Genomic DNA, 25,566 nt, shown 5'->3' with positions numbered 1-25,566 from the left:
ACTGCCGGAAGGATAGCTAGTGGTTACAAGCGCGAACTCCGGAATCAAAGAGCCCAGACTTGAAATCTGGCTCTAGTCCGGCTGTGTGATCTAAGGAAGTTGCTTAACCCTTCTTAGCCTCCACTGTGTCCCCCATACACAGGGAAAGTAACAGAACCTACCTCTGGGGGAGGGGGGTGGTACCAGGAAGATTAAATAACGTGTGTAAAAGCACTTAGTCATAGTACCTGGTGCATATGGTACAAATTCAGTACATTTTCATCAACAGTGGGACTGGGAGCAGCACCAATACTAACAGTGGTAATTCTGTTTGGAAGGAAGGAAGGAAGGAAGGAAGGAAGGAAGGAAGGAAGGAAGGAAGGAAGGAGACAGAGAGGGAGGGAGGGAAGGAGAGAGGGAGGGAGGGAAGGAGAAAGGGAGGGAGGGAAGGAGAAAGGGAGGGAGGAAGGAGAGAAGGAGGGAGGGAGGAAGGAAGGGAGGGAGGGAGGAAGGGAAGGAGGGAGGGACGGAGGGAAAGAGGGGGGGAGAGGGTGAAAGGGACAGAAGGAGTAAGTTTCCTTTTCCATTACATTCAGAAAAAAAGGGCAGGGGCACCTGGGTGGCATCTGACTTCGGCTCAGGTCATGATCTCACGGTTTGCGAGTTTAAGCCCCGCGTCAGGCTCTGTGCTGACAGCTCGGAGCCTGGAGCCTGGAGCCTGCTTCGGATTCTGTGCCTCCCTCTTTCTCTGCTCCTCCGCCACTTGCTCTCTATCTCTCAAAAATAAATTAAAAACATTTAAAAAAAACAAACAAACAAGGGGCAAATGTGTCGGTGAAATGGTATCAAGTGGTTGAAAAACTTACCACTAAGTAAGCAGATTTTGAGTCTAGCACCAGGCACTTACTATACGAACCGAGTAACATTACACTAATTACCTAATTTTTCTCGCCTGTCAGTCTTTCTGACCTATAAAGTCAGAGTATTGCGTCAAGAGAGCGACAGGGTCTATCCTGGTTCTAAGAATTCTGATTCATCTGCCAGGACAACAGTCCATCTCTGTTCCAAATTAGAGCCGTCCGTTACGGGCAGGAGGGGCTTCCCATAAACGTTTCCCCTTTAATATTCTCTCTGCTTTGTTCTGAGGGACGTTTTAACTTACAAGCTGGCTCAAACCTTTTAAATGATAGCTCTAACTTCGTTAATTCTACATTAACGCCCCCCAAAACCACTTAGAGACCCAACAGGCACAGACTAGTTGAAAGCCTCTCTTGGGCAATTCCGCGGAGACAAGATGGTGGGTGAGAGATACCAAGAAGACGTCACACAACCTCTCGTTCAACTTCAGGTCCCTGCACTCTGGAGGCCACAGGCATCCTGGCAGGCTCAGCGGACTGCGAGTCACAACCTGTGGGGCCACGTCTGCTCTACTGACCCCCCCGCCCCCCTCCCCCACCACGGACTCCAATCTTTTGGGCCCCACTTGCCTACTCTTTGTCAACCGCCGACCGCCCCCACCCTGGTTTTAATGCCCCAGTACTGGCCTTTCCTGACCAATTTCCAGGGTGAAAATCCTAGTTCAGCAGGGAGCAAGGCTAACCCGAGGAGAGGTTTCCTCGATAGTCAGGGAAGCCCTGGAAGTAGGATTAAAGTAGCAAAAAGACATGTCAGGTGGCCGAGGGAGGGAACAAAGAGGGGAGCCAAGCAAGGGTCACACTGACCTGCACATCTGACAGCCCCAGGCAACTAGAAAAAGGCATCCGTCCAGGGAGAGAAAAGGAAAGAATAGGCCACTTTGCCTAACTGAACACAGAGTGATTTTGTGTGTCTGTCTGTGTTTAATCTGCGAAAAGCCCAAAAGCCTGGGAAAGATGAATCCGGGCTTGAATCCCGACTCTTGTCATTTAGCTTCTGTGGGACCTTGGGCACATTACTGTCTAAGTAGAGGTAAAACGGGGACAGTAATACGCATGCCAGAGGGCCGACGGGAGGATTAAGCGGGACAGGGCACACAACGCCTGGTCGGGCACTCGGTGGCCGTGGATCCTCTCCTCCTTCCCACGCCACCCCGTCGAATCAGGCGCATCACGGCCTGCGGGAGGGTCTCCCCTGCACCCCAACAAACAGGCGTGAGAGCAAGCGGTTGCCGCGGGGAAGAGGCCGCAGGAGACAACGGGCGGAGACAGCGCTTTCTGCGGTCGTGACACCCCCAGGAGGCTGGGGGTAAAAAGACCGAAAAGGGCTCAGGCCTTAGCTAGCTCGCTGCTGTGAGTCCCATTCCCGGGGAGTTCCCTGAAGCACAGACTGTTGCCTTTGAACAGGGAAACCACTTTGGTGTCTGGCATCATGGGCGGTGTAGAATCTTCCACAGATGTTATCGTGACTCCTGGAAAACGTCCAAAGTAACCATAAACAAGTAAGGCCTCATTTTTAAGTATGAAAACTGGTTGTTTCATAACAGAGGGGCTGATGCTGGCTCCCGATTGTGAAACTGCAGGGAACTGGGACAAAACTCTGGCGGGCTCCATAGCCAAAACAAAAAAATGTGAGAACTTAATTTTTTATTTTTTTATTTTATTTTATAATTTTTTTTTTCCCCAGAGAGAGAATGTGTGTATGTGCACAAGAGGGGGTGCGGGGGTGGGCACAGAGAAAGAGAGAGAGAATCCCAAGCAGGTTCCACGCTCAGCACAGAGCCCGACGCGGGACTTGATCTCAAGACCCTTGGGATCATGACCAGAGCCAAAACCAAGAGTCGGACGCTCAACCGACTGAGCCACCGAAGCGCCCCTCCAAAGATGGGAGAACGTGTAAGTTTAGTTAGAGACAGCGCTGCTCTACACATGGCGTTTCCCCCCCTCTGTCACGACCTGGGGTCCAAGGGCAGGCTGGAGAGGAGAGGGAATCAATCCGACCTGAACTTCACGTGGAGCCAAAGCGCGAGGGAATCCAGGGACGGGGGCCGTGTCCTGGCCCCAGCTCTGCACCACCCCCCCCTCAGACCCCCACCCCCTCAGGCCTGCCTTCTCTCCGGGGATTCCCTCATCGACACACAGCCCGGCTGACCCCAGGACGGGCCCAGGGAAGACTTTCAGTAAATGTGTTTTCATCTAGGCGGCAGAGAATGGGTAGGATCTAACCCGTCTGTCTGGAATTTAAGAAGCTTGACAAAAATAGCTAAAGCTTAGGTCTCCGGCCCCAGGCAGGGTGCCTGCAGGGAGACAGAGGAACTTGGTACCAACAATGTGCCGGAGTGGAATGAGAAGGCCGGTGGGCCCGGCCACCAGAACTTGGCCCGACGGGAGGATGCGCAGCGGGAACTGTGCGCCGTTTATTGAGCAATAACCACGTGCTGGGTGTGGTTCTAGGGACACGCACGCGTTAACTCACTTAATCCTCACGCCAACTTTCTAGGAGGTACCACGGAGCGGCTTCGTGGCAGACGAGCGCGCTGAGGCAGGGTCAGGTCTGGGAGCTCGTCTGCGGTCCCGAGGCTAGGCCGGCGGCGCCCCCGGCAGCCAGGTCCCCACGGCCTGACTCTTGGATGCCCGTGCTGGGACACGGCGTGAACGTGAGCACCGCGGTTGCTGTGCCACGCTGGGCGGCAGGCTGTCGAGATTCGTGGAGGAGCCTTCCCGAAGCCGCTTCTTCAGAGCAAGGGCTCGCGTGGTGTTGAAGGTCTGCGAGGGACCCGCTGTGCTGAGCCCGCAGGCAGCTGACAGGACAGGTCTCGCGGAGGGGCCGACATCCCCACAAACGGAAGCTGGAGCCGGGGCCCAGGTGACCGTCGAGGTGTTTTCGCGATTCAGACTCACAGTAGGTCTGCAGGGCGGGCAGCCAGGCCCGCGAGGATGTGCGTGGGCGGCGTGGACGTCCGGCCGTTAATGTCACACGACTGCACGAGAGCCGCTGGGGTTCGGACTGTGTGAATCGTGCGTCCAGGCTCTAAGGCTGCCTTGCGGTCCGGCCCACAGGGGGGACGTCTGAGGTATTCATCAGCCGCCCGGTTCACGCCGTCTGGTGGCACGGAGGGCGGGGAGAGCCCACAGAGAAGACAACGTATGCCTGACCAGTTGGAGCCCAGCCCATAAATTCCAGAACTCTTTTGAAATTTCTGATTATGCGGCCCGAGTCTGGGAAATGTTTGGGTCTCCTCGACTCTAAGAAAACACATTCTCTTTCAAGAATCTGCTAAAACCCAAGCTGAGAGCCACCGTCAGTGACGCAGACTGAAAACTGAAAGGATTTACAGCTGTCCCAGCTGAAAGAGCAGCCCCCAAGTTTCTAGCACTCTGTAAATATTTGTTGAATGAATAATCTGTATTCTCACTGACTGGCCCAATCACTAACACTGGACTTGTAACTATATGAATAAAAGGAGTATTCCAAAAACATTATTAAAAGACTAACGCTAGTGGGAGGGAAACTCTTCGTAACACAGAGGACAACATGTATCTCTAACGTACAAACGACTGCAACCTGACAAGGAAGAGAGAGAGAGAGAGAGAGAGAGAGAGAGAAAGGTTGGCGAACATGATGGGCAGAAAGCTCCAGGAAGAACGAATGGCCAATAAATATACGAAAAAAATATCAACCTCGGCCACCAATCGAGAAAGTGCCTATGAAGATACCAGGATCTCACTCAACCGTTCTCCCTAACAGATAGAACCACTGTCCATAGGTCATAACTGAACTCAAGCTTGAGGAGCTTTCACCTCGACCAGTAATGGACAGAGCTGGGACTCGAACACAGTTCTAACAACAAAGTCTGTGTTTGTTCCGACGTGCTGCCCCCACCCGGAGAGTTGTGTCACAGCTCGGATCCTCTTAAGTCAGGCCAGTTAGCCTAAGACTCAGCTTTCCTCATTGGCAAAATGGGGATCACAAAAGGACCGTCGCCCAAGGGTACAGTGAGACGGGATGGGGTAACGCATATAAAATGCAAGGCGGAGGGGAGGGGTTGGTGCTGCCGCTTGGCAAATCTTCAACTCTCTGACGCATTCATTCCACAGTCAGTGAGCTCGTCCCCTGGCCGGGCACCGTTCCAGACTCTGGAAATCAGACAGTGAACCGAAGTGCCCTACCCGCACGGAGCTTACGCTCTGATGCAGACTGGTGAGGAGACAGGATATCTGGAAGGTAAAATGTCAGAAACACACAGTATGTTGGAGAGTAAGAAGGAGAAAAGGCTGAGCGGGACGGGGGGGGGGGGGGAGGGGGCTGTGATTTTAGAGAGGAGGCCTCGTGGATGGGCGGATGTGGATGGGAGGATGGGAGGTGCCACAGCAAAGCGCCAAAAGACCGGAGACGGAGATGGCAGGGAGGGAGCCATGCCGCTGCGGGGGGGGGGGGGGGGGGGAGAGTGTTCCTGGCAGAGAGATCCCAGAGAGGCTTCAAGGAGCCGAGGAAAAGGTGAGTGTGGCTCGAGAGGAGAGTGGGAGGAAGGAGCTACACAGATGTGCAGGGCGCAAAGGCAGAGAGGTGAGCGGGCCCTTCCGGGCCCTGCTGCACTCAGCTCTTTGGCTCTACATCAAGTGAGGGGAGAAGCCGTCGGAGGGTTCTAGAAAGACAAGTGATAGGGTCTGGCTCCAATTTTAAGAATTTTTTTAATGTTTATTTTTGAGAGACAGAGAGAGAGAGAGAGAGAGAGAGAGAGAGCACGAGCGTGAGCAGGGGAGGGCCAGAGACAGAGGGAGACACAGAATCTGAAGCGGACTCCAGGCTCCGAGCTGTCCGCGTAGAGCCCGATGAGGGCCTCGAACCCATGAACGGTGAGATCATGACCTGAGCCGAAGTTGGAGGCTTAACTGACTGAGCCCCCCAGGCACCCCGGCCCCTATTTTACACAGGCCACTCAGATGGCACTGTCGAGAAGAAGTGGAAGGGGATGAGGACGGAAGCCCGGAAGGCAGGCAGGAGGCTCTTTGCAGGCACCCAGGGCAGAGATGACCGTGGCTTAGACCAAAGGTAGTCAGAGTCTGGATATATTTTCCACGTGGAACCAAGAACTTGCCAAAGGCTCAGATGTGGGATGGGACGCGCCAGGAGGAGTTAAGGATGACTCCGAGGCTTTGGCCTAAGGAACTGGAAGAACGGAGTTGCCATTTGCTGGGGCAAGTGTCCAGAACGGAGGCTTCCTGACCACAGGCCCTGCAGAGCAATGAGAGATCCGGGGCGCTCTGGAATCCAGTCAGAGAGACAGAATCAGGAAAGTGCCTCGCTCACTGTGTTTCAGGGCAGGACTTCAGTCCCCGGGAGGGAAGCTGATAAAAAACAAGGCACAGGGATATGAGCAGGTTACCATGGGATTCTGGCACCCAGGAACCAGACAAGAGTCCAGTGATCCGAGCTGAGGCACGAGGCCAACATGGTGACTAGAAGCCAAATTACTGAGTGGGAGGCGGCCTCAGTCCCTCTGCCTCAGATGGGGCTGGGTCCCAGAGACGGCGGACAGGCTGGCTAGTCAGGGGGCAGGTGGCCCGGGAGCCTGGGACCGAAGCCAGGACGCAGACAGACCCGACTCCATCTGCACCCAGAGCCACACCATCAGGTGACGCTGGGGTAGGACACACCGATTCGAGACCTTGAACATGGGCAGGCCACCAGGCCAATCACTCTGTGAAAGGTCCAGGGGGGCAAAAACCCAAGTCCCTCCAAAAGGAGGTCCCACATGGCATGTGCCTGGGACCCGCATGGGGAGGGGCGAAAGGTAGGTCCCAGGAGGAGAAGGGTTAGGGGTGCCAGTTTTTCAGCAGCCTGCTAAACAAACGCCAGAAGTGTTGTGGGAGCCAGACGGGAGGGGCGGGGTGGGGGGTGGAAGCGACCTCAGGGAGCAAGAGCCCAGACAGAGGGGTGAGGGGGAGGCCGCTCTTGGCCTGCGGCCTGGGAGGCTGGCGCTTACCAGTGCAAGGTTAAGCAGAGATTAGCGTGATTGGCCTGAGCGAGGTCTCTTTCGCTGCGCTTGTTCTCAGAGTCCTCGACGTTGATGAAATTGTTTTCCACACGCTCTCTTTCCTAGCTGGACGATAAGATACTCCCACCCAAATACAAAGAACTTCTTCTAAAGTTAAAGCAAGGAAGGGGACAATCTCCGAAGCGGCTCCTTGTCTGAGGATTTCGTCTGTGTATTTACTTTCACGTTTTCTTATAAAGATACATAGAATCACTTCGTGAGTTATTACAGAGAGCATAGTTTCTTCAGCTTGCACTGAAGATGAAATCACACTTCTTTCCCGGAAATGAGAGGTTCGTACCTACTATACCAACCAACTAGAAAGGAGTGGCCTTTGCAAAACTTCACACTTGTTAATATGGAAATATCTGTGCAAACTCCTGGGTTTTGCCTTGGGTCACGTATCTCTGATACAGATAGTCTATGCACATTTGTATGCCATAAATGAACAGCCATCTCAGTTTTCACAAAAGTTCTCCATATGAAAAAATAAATAAATTTACAAAGCAATGTACAAGAGCACTTGCAGAGAACCATGAAGCCCTGATCAAACAGGAGCCAGGCAGCCTCAGTCACTCACAGCCAAGGGACTCGACTGGGCCACACCAGCCCCAAGGCCCATGTGATTAACTCTGTGCTTCAGTAAATATGCAAACTACTTTATGTCATGAACTTTGGAGTCATTGCGGAACAGTCAACACGTGGAACGCGGCATGTGCAAAGGCTTAGGATCTCTTACAGCTAAGGTAATGAATATTCAAGGCAAAATGAAAAAAAACTGTCAGGTTAAATTTCTGTGCCAAAAAGCAACAAAGCCACATATATTAATAACCTTACAAATATTTCTACCCTGGCTGAATAATCCCCCTTGGAAATCTAGATCACAAATACAGATGACTCATACACCAAGGGGTTTATTATTATATTGCTTATAATAAAGAAAAACTGGAATCAACCCAAATGCCCAACATATAGGGGGAGTGGTCGTAAGTCATATATGATGAAATATTTTGCTATTAAAATTATAAGGTATTCTAATAACATAGGGAAATAATGATTACATAATGGCTGAAATGAAAAAAAAAAAAAAAACCCAACAGGATATAAACATAGAGAATATTACCTATGTACAAGTTGCATGAAAGTAACTTTTTTTTTTTTTAACGTTTATTTATTTTTGAGAGACAGAGACAGAGCACAAGCGGGGAGAGGCAGAGAGAGAGGGAGACACGGAATATGCAGCAGGCTTCAGGCTCGGACATGGGGCTCAAACTCAGGAACGGCGAGACCATGACCTGAACAGAAATCGGACACTTAACCAACTGAGCCATCTAGGCGCCCCTGAAAATAACTTAAAAAAACCACATTAAGGAGAGGCTGGGTGGCTCAGTCGGTTGAGTGTCCGACTTCTGCTCAGGTCATGATCTCATGGTTCATGGGTTCGAGCCCCGCGTCAGGCTCTGTGCTGACAGCTCGGAACCTGGAGCCTGCTTCGGATTCTGTGTCTCCCTCTCTCTCTGCCCCTAACCCACTCACATTCTGTCTCTGTCTCTCTCAAAAATAAATAAACATTAAGGAAAAGAATAATAATAAAAAATAAAAAACCACATTAAAGTGGTAATTTTTGTTGATGAAATGTTTTCTGTTCCCTTTTAATTTTTACATATTGTCCAAATTGTGTGCAGTGAGCATGTATTACTTTTATAATGAACAACAAAGACTAACAGGCTGTAAATGGATACAATGTATTACTTTTCCTGAATGTAAAAGTTTAAAAATGGAAGCTAAAGAAGAAAAGGAAGCCCAGACTCAATGTTTTTCAGCTGTAGTCCTTGCATCTGTGATCTGTCCATCAAGCTTAGTTAGTTATAAGCTTCTTAAATGGACATTTTCTCAATTATCCTCATAAACCCGATAATACCTCATTCATAACAGGCACTCGATAAATATTAATTAATGAATGAAGTCAGGGCAAGTTACAGCAGCTGTTTACTATAATGGAAAAGTGATTTCAACAGTCAAACACGTATTTTCCTTGCACGGAGGTATGTCTGCACAGGATAAGAAGGCTTGGCTGTGGGGGTTGTAGTCTGGCAAGCAACGGGAACAGAGTTTTGCCGCATGGAACAGCAGAAACATGAGAGTGGCAGAAGGCACAGCACCGCGTGACCAGCGGTTCTCAAACACATTTTCTGCCCCCACACGGGACACTCAGTGTTTGGATGAGGGACCCGTGTTCCAACCGGTGTCCCCGGGCCGTGCCCAACCCTGGGGGCGCAGTGCAGCCTTCTGTGGGCACTCTCCACCTCCCAAAACGGGAATGAACAGCAATAACGATATGGTGGGGATAACCCGGACATAGCTCTAATGGCTTTCTAAAAATACGTTTTCCCGGCTCAAATTAAACTTGTAAGTTTTAGCTGTTAGTAAGAACAAGTTAACCTGTGACACATCTCGCAGTGCGGAGAGCTGCCCGGGCCGGGAGCCACCTGAGCAACAGCAACAGTGACAGGGGCACATTCCAGGCTCAGCATCACCCGCTGAGGGAGGTCCTATCACACCCACCCCCACTCCCCCTGCGCAGAAACGGAGAGGAGGCTGGAACAGGACTGGCAGGTGGCAGGACTGGAAGTCACACCCATGGTACAGGAGCAGCTCCAGAGGCGAGGACAGCGGGGCGGGGGCGGGGGGGGGGGGTGGTGGCAGGGACAATCCTGAGAGTCAGACTCCCCCACACGGTCCCCGTGCGCTGGGCTCTGCTCTAAGACTGTTAGATACATTGACTCATTTATTCCTCACAGCAAAACTCTGATGTTAGCATTGCTACCATCCCCCCTGCACAGCTGAGGAAACTGAGGCGGGGGGGGGGGGGGGGGGGATGTTAAATGATCCACCCGAGGCCACACAGCTGGGAAGCAGCAGAGGCCAGATTTGAAAGTCAGAGTCTGGCCTTCCGGCCATCGTACTGTGTAGCCTCTGTATTGCCCTAAAGCCTTTTTTTTTTTTTTAAGTTTTTTTTTTAATGTTTACTTATTTATTTTGAGAAAGAGAAAGCATGGTGCACATGAGCGGGAGAGGGGCAGAGAAAGAGAGAGAGAGAGAGAGGAGAGAGAGAGAGAGAGAGAGAGAGAGAGAGAGAGAGAATATCCCAAGTAGGCTCCAAGCTGTCAGTACAGAACCCGATGCAGGGCTCGAACCCGTGAGCCATGAGATCATGACCTGAGCAAAAATCAAGAGTCAGATGCTCAGCTGACCGAGCCACCCAGGCAGCCCTGCCCTAAAGCTTGAATTTGTAAACAAACCTCACGTTGGCACGTTTAGTCCTCACTGAGCTTTTCATTGGTTTCATCCGACAGATGGATTCTCAGAAGTTCTCATCTCTTGCAACTTTTCTGGCATGGAAACTTTAAATTACTGGTATACAAGTGCATTCTAAAGGGGCTATTTGGAGCCCCCGTGCTATGCTTGACCCTCCCGGCCGTGAATAACCGGGAGCATGTGAGAGGCGGAATGAACGTGGCACTGCTCCAGACTCCTTGTTCGAGTGCCTGTGGATGCAGATGTTTGTAATTCGGTGTGTGGTTCCCAGTCCCGTGCATGGTTTCAGAGACCTCCGTTCCCGACAGCTAGAGATTCATGAGTTGTCTACTTTCCTCTTTCACTTCCTAAGTCCACTATTCAATACGTAGCGTTAGATTAAAAGGAAGGGAAAAGTATTGCCCAAATCTGTATTAAAAATACAGCTACTATATTCTTGGTCACAGTTCCTATTTTGGGGCAGATGCGCATTCCGAAGCTATTAAACAAGCCCCTTTCTGTGTGTCTCACTATTTCCTCAAGCAGAAGAGGCGAACATGCTTTTGGGAGTCAGAAGTCAAAGGTAAACCAGTGAGCAAATCCAACACAGAGATAGTTAAAAAAAAACAAACAAACAAAAAAATCATGGTTGCAAAATGCATGTAGTTTGAGGTACGGACTCCTAAGCAGAATTTAGGGACCAGGTCAGAAAATTGCCATTCTCCAAAAAAGAAACTAAGACATAACATAAAACAGATATTGGTCATCAGTGAAAATCTTTCCTGGGAATAAAACACGCTAAAATAACGTGTGAATGTCTCCTAACTCTCATGCAGAAGGTCACTGCCCTATCTTGTCATATCTGCTGGTATTGGGATAAAAGGGCTACCATGGCTGGTAGAGAGCATGCTGTACCCAAGAGCAGCACTGGCTAAGGTTTATGACCTTGGGAACAAAATTCCCTCTCACTTTTAACTTTGGAGCTGATGACTGTGCCACAGAAGCCACGGGGCTGTGACGAACGAGCATACATAAGCAGAGGTTGGTGAGTGGCTTGGGAAGGAATCACTTATCTCTACATCCTAGCTCCCTTAGCTCACTCCAGCTCCCAAATCCCTTGGTGTCTCCTCCGTGCCCCCCGTTATCTACAGGTAAACATGACTGTCCCTATTTTCCATGTGAACAAGCAGGCTGAGAGAGGTTGAGGACGTGCCCAGGGTCAAAGCCCAGCACGCAGGCCCCTCCTGCCACCGGAGCCTTCTCCTGGGGAGCACCCAGTGGAGGCAGAGGCCGGCGGGCGGCCCATTCACGCCTCATGTCGCTGCCAAAGCTCCAGGGGGCAAAAGAACCGACGAGGGACCCTCAGGAACTACGAGGCGCTGGGGGCTGAAGGCAGACACAGACAGACTGTCTAAAGAAGGACAGGCGGTACAAGGGGCAGCTTCGAGGCTTCTGTGGACACCCCCTCATCTGTGACTCAAGACCTCACCCTACGTGGACCACTCACGGCCGAGGCCAGGCAGCCTGCCTGGGGGGAGGGGCAGTGGCCCCGTGCAGGCCACCAGCCCTCAGGACACAAAGCTGGTTTCCTGCACCTCAAACAGAACGTGTTCTATTTCCGCCCCCGTAGCAGGTACTTAAGAAATACGTGCTGAACTTATTTACCATTTATCGGCCTGTCAGTTAACGAGAAGTGAAAAGGAAGAGTAGTGAACGCCTCTCTTGGAGGGGAGAGGGGACAGGAGAACACAAAGCCGTCCCGGGTGGGTCTATTTGTTTACTTTGAGGGAGAGAGATCAAGCAGGGGAGGGGCAGTGAGAGAGGGAGAAGGAGAGAGAACCCCAAGCAGGCTCCATGCTGTCAGCACAGAACCCGACCCGGGGATCGAACCCACAAACCATGAGATCACAACCTGAGCCGAAATCAAGAGTGGGACACTTACGGGACTGGACCACCAGGCGCCCCCGCAAGCATCCTCTTTTGAAACGCATGTGCCTCTGAGACTCAGAGGAGGCTGAGTTTGTTTTGGTATGCAATTTAATCAGAATGCTTTTCTTATAATCCAAGTAAGCACTTTAGCCAGGACACAGAAATCTGACTGGCTGGTGAAGGGAAGGAGGGCGGGAGGATGGTTCTGAAGCTGGGCTGGGAGGGGGAGGGGAAGGGGAAGCCTGGGCTGGGCTGGGCTGGGCTGAGACTGGGGCCCAGAGCTCAGCGTGAGGACACTCCCACCGCCCCGGCAGCCACCAGCCATAGGGCTGTGTGACCGAGAAACTGGACTCTGAATGTTATTTCATCTTCATTAATTGAAAGGTAAAGAGCCACCTCTGGCGAGTGACCACCATACCTGGAGAGCGTGGGCCCTGGGGGTGTGGGGAGAGGAAGTAAGAAGAGGTCTGAACAAAAAGAGTAGAAAGCGGTAAGTACAAATTTCCTCCTTCAAAAGTGTCCCTAAGCACTACTTGGGTCAATGACCGATGGGAGCTTTGGACACCAGTTTCCAAAGCCCTTCTGCTTTCATTCTGCATTCATCGAATCCTTGTACCAACTCTTATCAAGTGACTGTCATTACCATCGCAGGGTTCAGGGAATTGTATGATGTGCCTAGGGGGACTCGGGGACGGTGGTCTGCAGCCCCTCCAGAGCTTTCAAGGTGGCATCGAGGAACCTCAGCTCTTCCCTACCCGTCCCGCCCTCCGCTATCTGTGAGGAGACTCAGAGAGCATCAATCCGTCTTGTTTCACCACCTAGCTTCTGACCTGCTTGGAGTTTAGCTCCGGAGGCTGGGAGAGTCCCTCGTGCCATGGGGTGGGCAGGCAGAGCTCAGTGCTCCATGCAAACCCGCTTCTGCCCCCCCGGGTCCTCTCAGGCCCTCACAGCCTTCAGTGTGGAGGACAAGAGCCAGCAGAGCTGAGAGCTGAGTCTGGCTGTAGGAAGTGAAGGTGTTTCAGATGCTACATGCTGACGCCTATACCCTACTTATGATATTACTCTGAAATTCCAAGAAGCGGCTCTCGAGGTCTGGAATTCAAATACGTGGACAGGACTGGATTTTCTACATGAGGACACAGGAGGATTCAAAAGCTGCTACAAGACTGCTAAAGGGAGCGAAGCGAAGGTTTCAAATAACTCCCTGTCTGCCTGTCCAAACTAATACCAAGTTACTGAAACACTGTCCACAATTTCCTTTGGATACATTTTACAGATTCAGAAAACCAGCCATAGGAAGTTGAGGCAACCATTTCTTTTTTATATTTAATACAAGCTTATAAATAAGTACAAATCATCTCAGGCCAACAGCTCCTCACATGGGATCAAGATACGTGCAAATATGACTGTTTAATATGATTGAAATCTTCCCTGATGGAAGTGTTTTAAGAAAGTGAACCTGGGGCACCTAGGTGGCTCAGTCGGTTGAGCGTCCGACTTCAGCTCAGGTCATGATCTCACGGTTCGGGGGTTCGAGCCCTGCAATGGGCTCTGTGCTGACAGCTCAGAGCCTGGAGCCTGCCTCGGATTCTGTGTCTCCCTCTCTCTCTGCCCCTCACCCGCTCACGCTCTGTCCCTCTTGCTCTCTCTCAAAAAGTACATAAACATTAAAAAACAGAAAAGCAAAAACTCCTAGAAAAATGAGATGAGCCCCCAGACAACAAAAGGGTTTTGTGAAGATTAAATCATCTAGGCAGAGTTTAATCAAGTGTATGGTCCACAGCATATCCTCAATAAATGCTGGCTATGATCAACAGTATTTTTGGACTAAGATTACTACTAATGTTTTCCATTTGTTGGAATTTGATAATAGTATCTTTTGCCAGTCATTTTTTTTTTTAAAGAATCTTATAAAAATTAGAAAAGAAAGCCATAAAAATGGAACTAGGAGCCAAAGAGTGTTTAAGTTCTGGTCTTCTCCCACACTTACTGTGCCCATTCTGGGCCTCATTATACGCTCTCACATGGGCAGCAGGCCTCAAGAAAATCACCAGCGCGGACCTGGCCTTCCACATCTCTCCTGCCACGCGGCACGGCTTTCTCCCTTTGGCTACCAGATTGTTCCCTAAATTAGCTATAACTTACAGACCCTCAGTTATCAACAAGATGACGCAATTTTGCTAAAATGTAGTGATCGGGAACGTAAAAAGCGCCATGAGTTTTTAGTGATACAATTTGAAAGGACGAGGCAGGTTGCATGGAGGCTGGGAGAGGCTATAACTACGCCCGGAGAGCCAGCCCTCTCTCTGCAGCTGCCTGACAATCGGGCCACACACCAGCAGGTGCCTTAGCTGTGAGGCAGGCTAGGCTGGCTCAAGGCTGAAGTATGGCTGGCTCTAACCTAACCCGGAGACACATCCCGAGCCTTCAGAGATGCCACCTCCTTCTCTCTGCCCTCAGTGCACAGACGCCAGGCCCTGCCCGGAGCTGTAACTCTAGCCAGCCCCCCACCCCCCGACTGATGGCCCACCCCTCGCTGAGGATCATCAGAGGGCAGCCTGAGAAGCTAGGTTTGCTTTACTCATCTGATAAGTTTCTGTCCCCTGCAAAAGGGCCCAATGGGTTAAAGGAAAAGAATGTGCTTTTAGATCTTCCATTAGGACAGAAAATTGGTCTGTCACCAATATTAAAATAGTACTGTGGTTACCAAACTAATGCAGTGAAGGTCAAGTAAAAAAATGGATGTGAAAACATTTGGGAAACTCCAAAGTGATCTATAAACATAAAAGGGAGAGGACTGTGTCTAAATAAATAATTATAAGCAACTTAACTTGAATCAAAATCTGTGCTTCTGTACCGCGTTTATGGATTGGGAGACTCATTATTATTGAGACTCACTTCCCCCTTCCCCCCAACCTGATATACAGATCGCATGCAATCCCGTCTAAAATCGCAGCAGGCTTTCTTTGTAGAAATCGACACATTGACTCTGAAGTTGTGTGGATAAAAGAACTACAATAAACCACACAACACTGGGGGAAAAAAAAAACACCCTTGTAGGAGTCTCACTACCTGATTCCAAGCCTGCCTTCAAAGGTAAGGCTTTCAATCCAGACAATGTGTGGTATGGGGGTGCCTGGGTGGCTCAGTTGGTTAAGCATCCGACTTTGGCTCAGGTCATGATCTCACGGTTTGGGAGTTCAAGCCCCGCGTCGGGCTCTGTGCTGACGGCTCGGAGCCTGGAGCCTCCTCGGATTCTGTGTCTCCCCCTCTCTCTGGCCCTCCCCCACTCATGCTCTGTCTCTCTCTCTCTCAAAAATAAAAACATTAAAAAAAAACAAAAAGAGTGTGGTATGAGGATCCCACTTATATACAAAATCTTAAAAAGGGGAAGGAGGGGATAAGATGGGTAAAGGAGCTCAAGGGGTATAAATTTCTAGTTGTAAAATAAAGTCATGAAGACCTAATGTACAGCACGGTGACTACAGTTAATAAAACTGTATTGCCTATTTGAAGGTTGCTAAAGAGAGTAAATCTTAATTTCTCATTATAAAAAAAATGTTTTTTCTGTTTGGTGACAGAAATGAACTAGTCTTACTGTAGTGATCATTTTACAACACATAGAAATATCAAATCACTACATTCTACTCCTAAAACTAGTATAACGCTACATGTCAATTATACCTCAATTTTTTAAGAACATGTGGTATTAGGGGCCTGGCTGGCTCAGTCAGTAGAGCATGCAACTCTTGATCGCGGGGCTGTGGGTTCAAGCCCCATACTGGGCATAGAGATTACTCAAAACTAAAATCTTTACAATATTAATTTTTTAAAAAGTATGGCATTAGCAAAATGAGGAATATGAAGATGAATGGAACAGAAGATAGAGTCTAGAAACAGAGACCCACACATATATGGTCCATCGATTTTCAACAAAGATGCCAAGGCAATTCGATAGGGAAAGAAAAGTCTTCTCACAAATGATGCCGGCGCAATTCAACATCCACGGGCAAAGAGAGTGGTCTTCAACCGTACTTTGTACTATGTTAAAAAAAAAAAAAATTAACTTGAAATATCTAGGTGTACAACCTAAAACCATAACACTTCCAGAAGCACACACAGGGAAAACATCTTTGTGACCTTGAGTTAAGCAAATAATTCTTAGATAAGACACGAAAGGCATAAGTCATAAAACGACAGAACTGATAAACTGGACTTCATCAAAATTAAAAACTTCTGGGGCGCCTGGGGGGCTCAGTCGGTTAAGCGTCCAACTTCGGCTCAGGTCATGATCTCACAGTTCGCGGGTTCGAGCCCCGCGTCGGGCTCTGTGCTGACGGCTCGGAGCCTGGAGCCCGCTTTGGATTCTGTGTCTCCCTCTCTCTGCCCCTCCCCTGCTCGGGCTCTGCCTCTCTCTCAAAAACAAATAAACATTAAAAAAAAAAAAAAAAAAAAACAACAAACTTCTGCTTTTCAAGACTTTGTTGGGAAAAGAAGACAAGCCACAGACGGAGAAAATAGCCGCAAATGCGTATCTCCCAAGGAAACGGCACCCAAACATGAAGAACTCTCACAACTCAGTAATAGGGAAATGAGCAACTCAAGTTAAAAATTAGGCAAAAGTTTGGGGCGCCTGCGCGGCTCAGCTGGTTGAGCATCTGGCTTCAGCTCAGGTCGTGATCTCATGGTTGGCGAGTTCAAGCCCAGTGGCGGGCTCTGTGCTGTCAGCCCAGGGAGCCTTCTTCAGATCCTCTGTCCCCTCCTCTGTCTGCCCCTCCCCAGCTTGCACTCTGTCTCTCTCTCAAAAATAAACATTAAGAAATAATAATAATAAGATAGCACAACACATGCACTAGAACGACAAAAATCTTTTAAACTGAACTTCCATCACTTCACACCCATCAGGACGACAGCTATGAAACAAACAAACAAAAACAGAAAAGGACAAGTGCTGGCGAGGATGTGGACAAACTGGACCCTCGTGTACTGCTGGGCAGAATGCAAAATGGTGCGGACACGGTGGAAAATGGTATGGCTGTTACTCAAGATATTTAAAAGCCAATTACCATCTGATCCAGCAAGGTCACTTCTGAGGACACACCCGGAAGAACTGAAATCAGGGTCTCTAAGAGACGTTTTCACACCAATGTTCGCAGTGGCGTTATTCACAGTAGCCAAGAGGTAGAAGCAACCCGAATGTCCGTGACGGGTGAGCGGATAAACAAAACGTGTCTATACATACGACGGAATGCTACCGTGCCTTGAATAAAACAGAAGTCTTGTCACGCGCTACCATACGGATGAGCCTTGAGGACACCTGCTAAGTGAAATAAGCCAGTCGGGAGAAGACAAGTACTGTCGGATTCCACTGACACGAAGCGCCCGGAGCACTCAAATTCAGAGGCTGAAAGGAGAGTGGTGGTTACGGGGGCCCCGGGGAGGAGGGAGTGGGGAGTGGTGGTTTAATGGGGACAGAGCTTCAGTTGTGTAACATGAAAACGTTCTGGAGATTGGCTGCACAACCATGTGAATATACTTGACACTGTATATATGACACTGTACTCGAACTGGACACTTAAAAATGGTTAAGATGGTAAATTTTATGTTGTGTTTTTCCCACAATCAAAAAACAAACCCCTGAAATATTGGAGTACGAAGTGCTGGAAAGCAGGGCAGAACCACTGGGGCTCTCTCTTGTACCTCCTGGTGGGAATGTGAAACAGCACAGGCACGTTGTAAGACGGTTTGGCAGCTTCTTATAAGGTTGAAGCTGCACGTGCCATGTCACCCAGCAGTTCCACTCCTAGGTATTTACACAAAAACTATACGTGAATACCTTTATTCACAAGTGCCAAAGTGTGGAAATAATCCAAACGCCCGTTAACTGATGAGAGGAAAACGGAACCCTAGCGCCCCCATATAATGGAATAGAAAGCAATAAAAAGGAATAAACTCCAGATAAACGCAATGCAGGGAGTTAATTATGTTCCCCTGAAAAGATATGCTCAAGCCCGGATCCCCAGTACCTGTGAATGTGATCTTATTTGGAAACAGAATCTTTGCAGATAAAATCAGACTACGATGGGATCATACTGGATTAGAGTGGGCCCTTGATCCAGGGACTGGTGTCTTTAAAGGAGAAGGGGGAGGGAGCTTTGGACACAGAGACACCTACAAACAGGAAGGTCAGAGGGAAGGAGGCAGAGGCTGGAGTGAGCAGCTGCAAGCCGAGGGACACCAAGGAACCAACAGAAGCTAGGAAGAGGCAAGGCAGGATTCTCCCCTGGAGCCTTCCGAGAGCAGGGCCCAACCGACACCCTGATCTCAGACTTCCAGCCTCAGAGACTAGACTTCTGCTGTCGTAAGCCCCCCAGCTCATGGCAGCTCTAGAAAACTCATTCATGCAACAATGTGGATGCTTCCCAAATGCGATCTGCTCAGTGAAAGAAGAGCTTGTAAAATTACACACTTTTGATTCCCTTTAGAGGACACGCTGGGACAGGCTAAACGACAGAGCAGTGGTTTCCAGGGGCTGGGGCCAGATTACAAAGGGACATGAAGGAACTTCTGGGGGATGATGGAACTCTTCTGTATCTTGACTACGGTGGTGATTATACAACACAGACCTGTATGCCTGAGACAGGCCAATCGTATTGTAGGCAAATTACACCTCAAAAAAGCTTACTTAAAAAAAATCTGGGGGCGCCTGGTTGGCACGTGACTCTTGATCTCCCGGCCATGAGTTCAAGCCCCACACTGGGTGTGGAGCCTACTTAAAACAAACCTGTTTTCTTTTGAAATCTGTATTCCTAGGATTCCTTTTTCTTCTCAAATTGTCAAGAATCCTGGGAAGAAGGCTCCTACTGGGCTAACTGGGGATGATACGGGCATCAAAGTAACTAATAGTTACAGACTAACCCACTGAATTAAAGAAGAAGCCACAAAACTGCATACTCAGAAATAAATAAAAAGATGTAAGGAAGCCTGATAAGGAGGACATGGTATCTCCCCACAAAGCGTCTGTTCATTACAAAGGGAACAAGTAACCTTAATGCAGAGAGGCATGGGACAAACTCCACCTTAACTGATAGAAGTGAACACCATCAGTGGTAGGACGAAAGAAAATCACCCACTCAAGGGGACACAGTAACAGCATCATTCTGTGCCACTCCTGCCAAAGACGCATAATCTGACCTGGATCACAAAGAAACATCAGACAAGCCCCAAATGAGGGACATTCTACAAAATTCCTGGCTAATGATCTTCAAAAGTGGCCAGATCACAAAAGTAAAAAAAAAAAAAAAATACATATTTTTAATGTCAAAGATAAAAGACTGACTGAAAAACTGTTCTAGACCGAAGGAGACTGAGGACAATAACTAAACACATGTGATTCTGAACTGGATCCTTCTGCTAGGAAGGGCCGTAATAGGCCATGCAGTGAAACCACATGTGAACGGGGTCTATGGATCAGGCGGTAATAACATTCCACTGTTAATTTTCTGATTTTGATGGCTCTGTTTGGGTTATGAGTGACGACGTCCTTGCTTACAGGAAAATACACAGTGAAATACTCTGGGCTGATAGAGCATCAGATTCACAACTTAGTCTCTCAAGGGGTAAAAAAAGAAAATAAAAAAGTGCGGGCGCCTGGGTGGCTCAGTGGGTTGGATCTCGGACTTCGGCTCAGGTCATGATCTCACGGTTCATGAGTTTGAGCCCCGCATCGGGCTCTGTGTGGACAGCTCGGGGCCTGGAACCTGCTTTAGATTCTGTGTCTCCCTCTCCCTCTCTGCCCCTCCCCCGCTTGCGCACACACTCGCTCTCTCTATATATATCAAAAATAAAATAAAAACATGAAAAAAATTTTTTTGTTATTTGTACTGAACTTCCAATTTTTCTGTAAATTTGTGATTGTTTCAAAGCAATGAAAGTATCCAAAGAAAGAATCCTGAGAGGGTCAAGGGCTGTTAGTTCGTCCCATTCATTCCCCTTTGCAACAGGGCAGGGGCAGGATGGGAAGTTCTATGTTCCTCTGAAGTTGACTACAAAGTACCACAAAATCAGGATCTCAAACACAGCAAACCTCGACAAAGACAATTTCAGAAGCCAGAAATCCAGCATAAAGCAGAGATCTACTTTATCTGGATACCGAATGATCCAGTAGGCCCATGTAGAAGAGCATGTGATCTATAGAGGCAGATTCCCAAATACAGGCAACACTACAGTGAGATTCCATATCAATATGGTAAAGACAAGACTCCAGTGTAATAAGGCACAAATATGGTCATATTATACTTTTTCTAATAACCATTATATTTAAGAACTCCTATTAGCACTCCCATTTGATCAAATGGAAGTCTCCATTTTAAAGAATACTTTTGCCTTATGGGACATCATCAAACAAGCGAGCCCGGCTTTTACAACAAAGAAAGACGACGGCACTTTGAAAATGGGAGTCGCTCAAATAAATCAACGTATGCTCTGTCTTAAAGTTTATATCCCAACTTGAACACCAAATCTTAAATTGTCTAATTGGAACGACAGGCTTCTGGTTTCTCAGAGACTAGGGTACCTAAGTAATTCTCACTTGGATCTTAACAACAGCATCCCACACCACTGTCTGAAGTATCAATTCCACGTTGTTCTGTACAAGACTCTCCACTGGATATGAGTGATTGAAGCACCCTATGACCTTGCACTAATCTAAGTGCAAAAGACACCACGTATCTGTGCCTTAGGTCCGTACCGTCCAAGACGGCCGAAAACCACCACATGAAAGCAGTGAACTATGGCGAGTCTGGACGGAGATGGGCTGTAAGCATACAGCACCCACCAGGTTTCAAAGACCGATTTCAAAAAGAACGTGAGATATCTCCTTTGTGTTTGTTGTGCTGCTTCTATGTTGACGTGACATTTCTGATATACTGGTTAAATAACTAAGTCATTTAAACAATATTGAAATTAATGACACCTGTTTCTTGTTCTTTAACGTGGCTCCTAGAAAGGTTTGAATTACGCATGTGGCTCACAGAATGTCTCTACCGGACAGGGCAGCCTTAGACCGCTGGCCCGTGAGATAACATGCTGCAGGAACTAGGAAAAAGAATGGTCGACTTCCCAGAAGAACACTGAGCTGCATCCTTCAAGATCTCATCTTTGTAAGGACAACCTCTATCTTTTTTTTTTTTTTTTTTTTTTTTACACTCGCTTCAGCCTGAAGAAAGGAAGTATCTGGAGGTACCTGGAACTCTGGCACGCTGCTCCGCAGCTGGCTCACGTTTGGTAAGGATCCTCCGTGGTACTGCGTAAGGCGGAGCTGCTGAAGCTTCTGAAATTGGACCTGGAAACAAAGAGATTTCGAGACGGGTGAGACAGGACAGCAAAGATCGGAGAGGAGCATCGATGTGTGCTGTTTTGTAGTAAAATGGTTCAAGAGTGAAAGTCTTGGTTTCGATTCCTCTTCTACCTTTTCCTACCTGAAACCTTCAGGTTTCCAGTGCTTTCGGATTCTTTTTTTTTTTTTTTCAACGTTTATTTATTTTTGGGACAGAGAGAGACAGAGCATGAACGGGGGAGGGGCAGAGAGAGAGGGAGACACAGAATCGGAAACAGGCTCCAGGCTCTGAGCCATCAGCCCAGAGCCCGATGCGGAGCTCGAACTCGCGGACCGCGAGATCGTGACCTGGCTGAAGTCGGACGCTTAACCGACTGCGCCACCCAGGCGCCCCATAATATTTATTTTTGAGAGAGAGCAAGCCAGAGAGGGGCACACAGAGGGGGGGGGTGGGATCTGTGCCGACAGCAGAAGAGCTCAATGCGGAGCTCGAACCCACAAACTGTGAGATCATGACCTGAGCTGAAGTTGGACGCTTAACCGACAGAACCACCCAGGTACCCCACTTTCCGGTTTTTGATTAGCCTATTTTGGGGGAAGAATTTACCCACGTTCCAAATGTCCCATGCCCCGTGATAGTGAGGTCTCTGCAAGGCCTTTGAGTACGTGTGTAGGTGTGCAGGCACAATCTTCAAAGGCAATAAAAGAATTTCTTAAAGGAAATCTAAGCCACACTCGGTGACTCTAACACATTAGCTGTTTTCCCTTCTACGTGCTCTTGTCTCCATCTACATGTATAATAGCTGCACAGCGGTAATCATAGCCACAATCTTTCATGCCTACATCTTAACTTTTTTCTGTGATATTTAAAAAAAAATTTTTTTTAACATTTATTTATTTTTGAGAGACAGAGCATGAGCAGGGGAGGGGCAGAGAGAGAGGGAGACACAGAATCCGAAGCAGGCTCCAGGCTCCGAGGTGTCTGTTAGCACAGAGCCCGACGCGGGGCTCGAACTCACGAACCGCGAGACCGTGACCTGAGCCAAAGTCGGACGCTCGACCGACTGAGCCACCCAGGCGCCCCTTTTCTGTGATATTAATCTTTTTGAACGGCCATATAGAATTTCTTCTTCTGCATCATTGCTTTAGAACACATGCCAAAGAGTGAGTACTAAGTCTCTGGGTATGGGCCTTTAGCTGGCTCTCGATACATAATGCCACAATGATTTCCCAAGGGGTGTACCCATGTAGACGTGAGGAAACAGGTTGTCACAAAGAAAACTCACTAACACTGAAGATGGTCATTAACTGCGGCAAAGGTGAAGGCAAATTCGACAGCTATCAAATGGCACCCCGTTTTCACTTCCTTCTGCGAGCGCTTCCTTGCTTCATATCCAAAGGCAGTGAACTGGTTACAGTTCTTGGAAACCCCAAGGTTTAAAGACCATTTGGTCTTTAAGGTTCTGTTTCTAAAATAATAAACGACCTTTGTGGTTGTAGAGCCCTCGGCGCGTAGAATTCACAGAGGGAAGAAACAGTAGGTGGGAACCCCCAAGCAGGTTTTTTACGCTTTCATTATTAGGCCCTTTGATAACAATGAAAACTGCCAGATAAGAGCCCCTGCGATGAGCCAGATGCTGTCCTCAGGTGCTCTGCTCCTTTTATCCCTAACCCTCCCCACAACCACCAAGCTCGTATTATCCTGCTCTTACAGACCTGGAGACCCAGACTCAGGAAAGTTCACCATTTGCCTGAGGGCACACAGCTAGAAGAGGCCAAGCTATGGCTATCTCAAAACCCGCATGTTTCTAGGTGCTGTGGTCCCTTCCATTGTTCATTTCTCTCGACGATCATACTATTTACAAGCTCAGAGGAAAGTGAAGTTTGATGGATCAAAAGCACCACTGGGGGGTCGCCGGGATGGCTCAGTCAGGTAAGAGTCTGGTTCTTGATTTTGGCTCAGGTCACGATCTCGCAATTTCATGAGTTCGAGCCCCGCGTCAGGCTCTGAGCTGACAGTGTGGAGCCTACTTGGGATTCTCTGTCTCCCTCTGTCTCCGCCCCTCCCCTGCTCGCTCACTCTCTTCTCTCTCTGTCTGAAAATAAATAAGACTTTTAAAAAAAAGCATCACTGGCCCTATTCAGCTCTCTGATTTTGTTTGGTTTTCATATTTATTATAAAAAATTTAAATATATACAAAATAGAGATGGGTACAATGAAACCCCATCTATCCAGCTTCCACGATTATCTTATGTCCAGTCTTGATTTATCTTTGCCAGCTCCATGACCCGTGCCGCCCCTCACGGAAAGAAATCCAGACGTCGTATCGTTCCATATTTCAATATGCATCCCCAAAAGATAAAAGCCTGTATCTGGTTGGAAGTTTTAAAGGCATACAAAACCCCTCGGTGGCCTTAACTTCCTTAAACCCACAGTATCTGCTTTCTCAAACATACTGCACTGGGAAGCAGTTGTAATCTTTTCATCAAAACCCAGATCTGAGAGCCAAATATGAGGAGGAGGAAGGACATAGTGAGCCTTTTCCATCCATCAGCTGAGTTACAAGAATAAAGTCTCTGCTTTTGATCTTAACGTTCTCGAAACTCTTACCAGAAGCACGTGACTCTCTCTCCTTGATATTCTCTAGACAAAACTCTTGGACCCCTTGATCTAAAGCCTTTGATTCCTTCCTCCATCAATCCATCCACTTATTCGCTTACACAAAAACTTTTCACTGTGTGGGTCACCATGCCAGGCACTGTCCTACTAAGATGAACACATGCCAAAGTTCTTGCCTCCAGAGAGTTCTCACAAAGGCTTTGACTCTTACGCGAAAGCCTTAGCACTGCAACAGGCTGAGTTCTGAATCTATCTGGAGACCTGCCTTCCACTGAGCTGAAGGCCCTCTCACAGCCTCCCATGGGTGGGCTCCATCCCCAAGTGCCTGTTCTAGGGTCTTCAGAGACTTCAGAGACTTCAGAGACACAGTAAAAAGAGTACTGGGGTTGGAGTTGAAAGACCTGTGTGACCTGAAGCCCCCACTTGGCTGGGTAAATTATTCTGCTGTCTACTTCACCGAGAGAAAAGAGAGGTGACGGGGGATAGAAAATGTAAAGCCACGGACAACCTCTCGAAGTATTATCATTGTTGACGTTCTCAACCAGCTCCTAAACCCTTGAGTAACTTGACTATTTTCCTCATTTGAAATATAGAGTCAGTGACCTAGAAAGAACCTTCGAGACGGTCTTCAACACCATAATGCTTACTAATAACGAAAGTGAGCACCAAAGAACGAGTAGCCTAAGGCAGAGGTCACAGACTGGCAGGCCAGAGGCCACGTTTAGCCTAGGGAGTTCTGGCTGACCCACAGGATACTGACCCACTCGATGCTCTAAACTTTCATTTTCCCATTGGAAGACTGTTTAAAAATCTGGATTCCCAACTTCTCTTGATTGGAAGATCAAACGACGCTGAGTGTACGTTCTTGCATGGCCACAATGCATGCAGCTGAGAAGTGGCTGCTCCCCCCGCACAGGGCTTGGGTTATCCTGTTTGCCCAAGACCTCATGGCACCCTACCCTTCCTCGACTGTGGCCCGAGATCGGCTACCACTTACCTCATTCCTGGCTCCTCCACTCCTTTTCCCTACATGCCTCACCCTGTAACTTAAGTCAGCGACCCTTAGCCTACAGTCACACACTTGGGTGGACCGCCCTTCAATGTCTACATGAAATGAGATCCAAGTCTCCCAACAATCGATCCCAAACACAAGCCCAGCAGGCCTTTTTATAGAAACTGACAAAAGAATCCTAAAACTTACGGATGTGCAAATGACCAACCTACAGTAGTCAAAGCGATTTAAAAAAAGTTTTTTTAATGTTTATTTCTGAGACAGAGAGAGACAGAGCATGAGCAGGGGAGGGGCAGAGACAGAGGGAGACACAGAATCCAAAGCAGGCTCTAGGCTCTGAGCTGTCAGCACAGAGCCCGATGTGGGGCTCAAACTCATGAAATGCGAGATCATGACTTGAGGCGAAGTCGGACGCTTAACCAACGGAGCCACCCAGGCAC

At 48.6% G+C, this 25,566-nt stretch overlaps 1 protein-coding gene across 14 annotated transcripts in view; it reads right to left on the bottom strand.

Moving 5' to 3' along the window:
• CRTC3 (CREB regulated transcription coactivator 3) overlaps positions 1-25,566 on the bottom strand; it is a 156,198-nt gene that overhangs the window by 123,246 nt on the left and 7,386 nt on the right. For all 14 annotated transcript variants that reach the window (XM_023254890.2, XR_006598817.1, XR_006598819.1 and 11 more), the window contains exon 2: positions 21,402-21,500. In XM_023254890.2, the coding sequence (XP_023110658.2) occupies positions 21,402-21,500 (99 nt within the window). The remainder of the gene's footprint in view (positions 1-21,401; positions 21,501-25,566) is intronic.

Source organism: Felis catus, chromosome B3 (genome assembly GCF_018350175.1).
Source record: "Felis catus isolate Fca126 chromosome B3, F.catus_Fca126_mat1.0, whole genome shotgun sequence".
Lineage (NCBI taxonomy): Eukaryota > Metazoa > Chordata > Mammalia > Carnivora > Felidae > Felis > Felis catus.
The sequence above is the reverse complement of the archived record's forward strand: the minus strand, read 5'-3'. Positions and strand labels throughout refer to the sequence as shown.